General features: G+C 42.0%; 1 protein-coding gene across 2 annotated transcripts; it reads right to left on the bottom strand.

Moving 5' to 3' along the window:
- Positions 1–702: 702 nt before the first annotated feature.
- NUP42 (nucleoporin 42) lies at positions 703–7,321 on the bottom strand. 2 transcript variants are annotated; one of them, XM_068674183.1, is made up of 7 exons: positions 6,293–7,321; positions 5,936–6,161; positions 4,990–5,084; positions 4,614–4,690; positions 3,301–3,387; positions 1,544–1,628; positions 703–1,432 (listed from the first exon to the last, which is right to left on the bottom strand). In XM_068674183.1, the coding sequence occupies exons 1-7, from the start codon at positions 6,384–6,386 to the stop codon at positions 861–863; spliced, it is 1,236 nt and encodes a 411-aa protein (XP_068530284.1). In that variant the 5' UTR covers positions 6,387–7,321; the 3' UTR covers positions 703–860. The 2 variants fall into 2 exon arrangements, with proteins under 2 accessions (XP_068530284.1, XP_068530285.1); XM_068674184.1 differs by having other exon boundaries at positions 5,936–6,143.
- Positions 7,322–7,453: the final 132 nt, after the last annotated feature.

Raw genomic sequence — 7,453 nt, 5'->3', positions numbered from 1 at the left:
AGAACTAATATTGTCTGCACCTGACTCTAGAAGCTCCTTTGGAAAATTTCTGACCACTGCTTTATAGCATCTTGGCAAAATACCCTCGTATCATCAGTTCAGTATGGGTATGGCACATGCACCCATCAAGATTCGAGGCCCAGACAACAAAACTGCATCATGTCATGCAAATGTCATAAGTAGTTTTACAGTTGCTGAAAAGTTTTATCTAAGATGTGCCAAAACAGCAAACAGCAAGTTTCTTATTCCCGATGAATGCTTTCAGGGCTGCCCCTCACCGAGTGTATGACTTGAACGCGTGTAGCATGACCTCAGGCAGAACAACCAACAAAACCTAAATTGTATCAGCTGGGAAAGGGAACTGCCTCCGGGGCCACAGAGGTCTCCTGTGTGGTCTGCTCCTTCCCTGCCCAGCCACAATTATCAGAGGCTGCATGAAGCCTGTAAGTAAGAGACAAAAGCAAGGTGGTCCAACAAGCAGGCTGGCACTGTGTGCATTTCTTTCTAGCATTCTATTCACAGTAGCTGTGAATGCCACACCAGAGCATTCCTGCCTTTGACAAGAGGTTTTTAAATACACGTTTTGCCCACAAGTTCACAGTACAGAATATAAAAGGGAACTTTTACTAAGAAATTTTATTTTCAGTAGCTTATTTCATGGATATAAAAAGTCAACTCCAAAATAAATACAGAATGAAAAAATTCAATTTTTAAGTGTTTATTACTGCAGAAGACTGAGATGAAATGAAAATTTATCTCAGAGAGAGGCATTTTAACTCATGAGTCAATCACAATATTGTGTATTTGAGGTGTCATAGACCAGCTACAAAACGTGCCATTTCAGAATAAACGTACAAGTCTTAAATATTTAAAAGTTCTAGCGGTGGTGGCCTAAGAGGTATCTTTCCCATGATAAACCTTTTTGCTTCAAACTGTTTCAACTCCTCTGCTGTTAATTCACTCTTGGATGTAAATAACTTATCCGCTGTACCACCATTTGTGAGCACAGAAGGCACTGGTGTTACGTTATGTCCAGAGGCAGTGGCAGCCTGACCAAACAAAGTGCTGTTTGAATGTGAGGGGGACGCTTGTGCTGCTGCATTAAAAGCTCCAAAAGCTGGAAGTGGAGTGCTGCTTGAAGAGTTCACAGTAGAAGAACTGCCAAAGCCTGAAAACCCAGAAGATCCAAAACCGCTGGTTGGTTCAGAAGAAAGCTTAAACGAGAAGGAGGCTGCAGAGGGAGCTGATGGGTTGCCAAAAGCAGGAGGATGGGAAATGCTCGTGGAAGACATCGCACCAAATGCAGGAGGATTGCAGCCTGCAGAAGAGCTCCCAAAAGCAGGGGCATTTCCTGATGAGGCACCAAAGAGACTGGAACTTGTTTTAAAGGAGAAATTGCTGGCACTGGTACTGCTGCTGTTCACAGGAAAACCTGCAATTACAAATGCATTTAGAATGGGTACACCTGCGATCCTAAAACACTGCTATTTCAATCCCGCAGAAGAAAACTCAAAAAAAGTTGGTTCATAATGCAGGAACTTACTCGACGCCCCGAAGCTGGATGTTTGCTGTCCTCCAAATCCAAATGAAGGTAATGGCTGCATGACCGTGTTCTTTAACTCAGTGAGCTTTAAAAATTCAAAATACATAAATGAAAACTACATTCCAAAGCAGGCAGCTATCTTTCAATAATTATATGGAAGAACAGAACAGCTGCACCATTCAATTTAACACAACTTAGACAAAGTTAGACACTGATCATTTTCACTAATTGCATGCAACTGCAGGTATAAAAAAACTGCTTTGAGGCTATTTTCTGTGAAACACCCTAGAAGTACAAATATCTTCACTGACAGAAAAAAAAAATTGATAAATTGCAATGACCAAACACCTCTCTGAGCTCTCGTTTTTATCTCATCTTTTCTAGTCCGTTTGATTTGAGCCACTGCTTTGGCTTCTTCTGTTCTCTGACCTTCACACATCTGGTCTTCTGTGCTGAAGTCCAAATCCCACCTCCTCACTTTCAGCCCTGGACATATCGAGGGGTCTGTTCTTAAACTTGAACGCACTTCAAGCAGACTTCAGCTTGATCGACTTACTGTCTCCGTGATTATTTAATATTGGCTTTAACTGTTCTTGAGCATCCTCTTCTGAAACATCTCGATTCACAACTGTTTGCCAGCTTTCCAAGAACAACTAGCCTAACAACTAGTCTTTCCATTTCACCTAAACACAGCCTCTCTTCTGTATCAAATATGTATCAATTTCTCATTCTAGCATTACCAAAATGCTCTATTTATACTAAAATGGCCTGGAGGACAATTCTGTTCTGGTCTAGTGATTACGCTTCAGAAAAGCCATCATCAGCACAGGGGAAAAAAGGTGGGGCCGGCTGTTTGCACCCTGCTACGCATGCATATGACCCAGACCCATCCTTACGGTACGGTTACTCCCATGTGGCTTGCAATGATAACATTTTCCAACCCTGGGCACTGCTTTGCTAACATCATCCTAACTGGAATCATCCCGATTCACTACTACTTTCCTTAGGTAACTAAAGAGCTCTATTTCTAATCCAACTTGCAAGTAACTCACTGATTTCATGATTCCAGAGAAGGGTGGATTTGACACCCCAAACTGCATTCAAAGACTTCCATGTTCATCTGACTCAGCGCTAGAGCATTCACTCACACTTCTCTCACCAATAAAAACCACACTGAAGCAAGGATGAGGCAGGTTTCAAGCTCCAATTATTCTCTTATGTAATTCCTCCTTCCAGACTTCGCAGTTTCTCTACCATTTTCAGACTACTGCCAAGATTTTCATGCTGCCAGTCAGCCAAACATTTTCATGCCAGGTGTTCTTCCTCAGAACGATTCACGTATCTACCACTACAACTGCTGCTAAATCCAGGAACCAAACATTTTCAGGTCTCAGGTACTTAGTTGCAAAAAAGGATGCCCTAGAAGAATCATGTGTATTTGCTTGTACAACAGTATCCTGAGATATTCAAAGCAATACTTATCACCTAATTTTATTTATTTATTTATTTATTTATTTTTTACAAAGTTGTGCAGTTAAACCCTTTAATAACAGCTGAATTTTCTATGGAATATTTGGAAGATCCTTTTTTCATTAAAAAGAAGGTGGAATATTACAACTATGTCATTTAATTAATAGCCTTTTTAACAGAAACTATGTGAATCTTAAAAAAAAGACAAAAAAACACAAAACTTTGCCAAAGATGAAGCAAAAAATGACATCAGAAACAGAAATATTTTACCCTTCATTGACACTCACCAATGCTACTTTTGTTGTTGCATTTAAAGTCTTCAACTGCAGCAGCCTGTCTTTCCAGCCTTTTACTAATTGTTGGACAGAATTTAACTAAAACAAGGGAAAAGACAAGCATGTTTTTATTAGACTTGATAAAATGGAACTAGAATGATCTGATAGCAAACTACAAGAAAATATCTAGAATTAAAAAGAAAAAGTTAAGCTAAAAGACAGAATTTTTTCTCTCTTCAAATTTCAAGGCGAGGAGCTGAAATTTTTATTAACCCAGAATTCCTTCAATTCTCTTACTATTACCCTTTATTTTATTTTTTTACACTTTACGCAACAGTAAGATTAAAAAATGTCCTGGAGCTTTCTAAATCTAAGCTCTATCACTATCTGAAATAGGTGCTTGCAAAAAAAAAATACAAAAGATGCGAGTTTTATGTATAAAAGACTAAGCTTTTCTATCCTTGTTTTTTATCTGTCCCGTTTACTTATGGGCTCGCTAATTAAGCTGAAGTCCTAAGTTTCTCCCACATTTTCAGAGAAACAAACACACAAACAACCCCTTTCAAAACATAAAACAATTCAGAACAATATAATAGTATTATCCTAAAATATTTAGTTTTGCAGAAATTAACTTCCTTAATTTGAATCAGTCCCTTCAATGTAGTCCAACAGGTTGCTGCACAGAACATATGCAGCAATAAATAGTACTTGTGTTTGGATAACTGTGATTAAAGTGCTAAATAAGAAACCCCGAAGTTATTAAATAACTTATTTTTCAGGAATTTCTAACTTGAATTTCCCACATTTAAGTTTCCAAGAACACCCTATTTGAAGTCTAGACTAACAAATTTTCCTTAAAAATTAAGAAAGTATTCTGATGTCCCAAATACCTGTAAGAGCAGAGCACTTAATCTTTTTGTAACTGAATTTCTTAATTTTTCAAGAAGATCTTGCATCACAAACATCAATAATGCTTTTGTGTCTAGTCACATGTTGCAAGATCACATTATTTAGTATCAGTTCTTATACAACAGACTGAAAAATTCAGATTTTGACCTGGTTTATCAACAGAAACACATGCTTTGGATACTTACATATTTTTGAGGACTGTATCATATAATTATCGGAGAGAAATAAGAAGTTACGGCAGAGCACTCAGACTAGCAGCTATTTTGTGTACTATTTAGTGCACAGCAAGTTAAAAATACTTTGGTATTCTGATAATCTCCTTGAGTCTGGTAATCAAGTGAGTCAAGAGTTGACACCCGAAGACAAGTAACAAGTCCTATAGTGAAATAAAAAGCCAGTCATTTTAAAATACTTACATAGGTCTGAGCGCTACTGTTTGCTCTGCAGTTATAACACTCCAGACGCAATTCTTCTGGCGAGAAATCTTGAAAGCCTGCAAGGAGACAAATAATCAAAAATCTCAAAGAAAATATAACTTCCAGTCACCTTCTCTAGTTAGGAAGAAATGGGCCTTACTACACCATCTGTGATAAGTCAATCACTGTTTGTGTTGCAAAAAGGATTAACTACAGAAGATGCGAGTATGCAAAATGAGTTGGTAATAATCCAACATTCCTTCCTGTTGCATCACAAGGCAAGTGATCACCTTGAAATATATATACGTATAATAGACGTGGATAAGGAACATTTTAAAAAGTAGCAGTACGCAGTGACACTAAGAATATTACCTACCTGTAATATTAGGCTTGTCTTTCATAGGTGAGTAAGATGAAAACATCCATTGTCCTGAGGATTCCCAAATTTCCATGTCTTTCACTATACATTCACTAGAGAACAAAGTGTAAAAACAAATGAAGGAGGAACTAGGCAGTCAAAAGAAAAACACCACAAGCAGAGTCAAATTCAAGTACCTGAAAACACCAGAATTAAGTTTAACGCTAAGTAGGATGCTACTCTGGATGAACAACAGAACTACACAATTCTCTGGAAAAAAAACGCACTCATTCTGCAGGATACGTGTGTCCCTTCAAAGCGTTTTACTGTATCATCTAAAGTATAGAGTAAAGCAAGTAAATTAAACTAGGTCTTTAAAAAAAAACACACGCAATGTATGTTTAATCCCTGGATGGCACGTGCTGTCACAGGCTAGTTAGAACCTTCTCAGTATTATAAGATATTATGATGTGAATGAATGTGCACAGTATTAAATAGCAAAATTCAGTAAAGGGGGAGGAAGTAAGAGAAGTGCTCTCAATATGTTTTGGAAAAGAATCAAAAGCTTAAAAAAAGCTTTGGTGGAAGCACAGAAATAGAAGCTACGGCAACAGGCTGAAATCCAAATGTAAACAAACAGTGAAAGGTTAAAAACTGAAGCGGAGAGGCAGATTATTCCACAGTAACGAAACGTTACAGGCGCTCAGATGTTTGTACGATAATACACAGCTTAGTTTCTCCTTCCTTATCCTCCTGTCACAGCTGGCTGGCTGCCCTGCCCGGGTTCAATGCAAGGATCCCTCTCTTCCCATGGTACCAGAACTGAAAAGAATTACATGAAGCAGGGTTTTCTGTGCTTCTCCCACACATCCCCGCTGCCCTCCTGGGGACCGCACCCTCTGCGTTACCCAGTAAACTTTTAGCTCATCGTAAGTCCTTCCGAGGAGGCAGGCTGATAACTTACAGAAGTTTCTCGTCTTCATCCCTGTAGCCATCGCCGAGGCTTTGGCTGCTTAAGGCGGAGAACCTGTTCTGAGAGAAGTCGGCGCTCCTGCCGCTGCCGTGCTCCCGGCTGCCGCCCCACGCGCTGCTCCTGAAGGCTGACGGCTGGATAACGCTGCTGTACCTCTGCGTCGAGGCGCCCCATCCTCCTCCTCCTCCTCCTCCTCCTCCTCCCCCTCTGGCAGCGCCTGCCGACACAAGCACAGCTCCAAACCCGCCCAAGGCACCCAGGTGAGCCCAGCCCCTGCCGCCGCCGGCTCCGGCCGTGAGGAGCGGCAGCTGTGGCAGCTCCCCAACCCTCCTCCCCCTCCCCCGGTACCTTGCTGGCGGCCCCCTCCGCCGCGGGGGTGCTCGTTCCAGCACTTGTCGCCGAAGCGGCAGCGGCCCTGCAGGAAGAACTGGCAGATGGCCATGGCCGCCACAGCGCGCAACCGCCGCCGCGTCACGGCCGGCGCCAGGCAGCAGCCGGGGGTGGAACGGGGCGGGGCGGGTGCCGCCCGGCGGCCGCCGCCATTATGCGTGTGCGGGGCGGGGCGGTGCGGGGGTGGGCTCAAGGTAGCGGGCACGGTACGAGTCGAGGGAATGATGAACAGCGATGCCCTGGTGGTGCCCGTAACGGGGAGCGTCGTGGCTCTGTGGCCCCACTCAGGTGGCGAGGCACAGAGGGGCACAGAGCAGGGCCGCCACCACAGCGCCCCTCACGAAACGGCCGTTACGGGGGGCCCTCACAGCCCGGTGCGCACCCAGCCTGCTTCTTACAACCTGCTCCTTACGCGTTTTTCAGTAACCTAAGAAGTTACCCCTTCAGAACAAAGTTAGAAAAAGGCGCTTCACGTTTTTAAAAGCGGATACGAAAAATCAAAGAGCCTGTACAGCCTAAAGAGTACAGAAAAGTGTTTACAGTATTTTATAAGGATCAGAAAGGGCACTGACATTTGTTTCTTTCAAAAACAGAAAAGCATGGGGGAAAAAAAAAGCATTGTACATCATTCACTTACTCCTGAATAGAGAACCGAGGTACATAAACCCCTTTAAGCCCTTGAGCGCATCTACTGTTCTCCATACATGCCGAGTTGTTAAGAGGTACAAGAAAATCTGGAAGAAGTTTATCAGGAAGAAGGTTACAAAAAAGCTTTGAGAACTGAAATTGCACTACTTGTGAGATCTTCAGAAATAAAGTTGACTAAAAAAATCCACACCACCAGTGACACGTAAGATACAGGTGGGCAAGCATCAACCTTAACTCTGTAGTCCCACAGACCCAGACCTGCAAGAATGGGCAAGTTAGAAAAGTGACAAAACTGGGATCTTCATGAACTAGCATGGCAGGAGGACAGACCTGCATGGAAGTTTGTAGTTTTTCAGAATAATGTACACAATATCGACATTGATAGCCTGACAACTTGAACTCTATGCTGGAAGAAAAATTGTGATCACTTTTAGTATCATGTTGGCTGGAAACATTTACAAAACCAGAGAT

The sequence above is a fragment of the Anas acuta genome, chromosome 2 (genome assembly GCF_963932015.1).
Source record: "Anas acuta chromosome 2, bAnaAcu1.1, whole genome shotgun sequence".
Taxonomy (NCBI): Eukaryota; Metazoa; Chordata; class Aves; order Anseriformes; family Anatidae; genus Anas; species Anas acuta.
Note: the sequence above shows the minus strand (reverse complement) of the source record. Positions and strands in the feature narration are given on the sequence as shown.

What these genes read in the sequence shown, in the direction of transcription:
- NUP42 (XM_068674183.1), bottom strand. Translation starts at nt 6,386, where the DNA reads ATGGCCATCTGCCAGTTCTTCCTGCAGGGCCGCTGCCGCTTCGGCGAC. An exon ending in ACAGTAGCGCTCAGACCTAT is followed by an intron (nt 3,388 to 4,613) that starts GTAAGTATTTTA and finishes CCCTTGTTTTAG; the next exon opens with TTAAATTCTGTCCAACAATT. An exon ending in ATCCAGCTTCGGGGCGTCGA is followed by an intron (nt 1,433 to 1,543) that starts GTAAGTTCCTGC and finishes TTGTAATTGCAG; the next exon opens with GTTTTCCTGTGAACAGCAGC.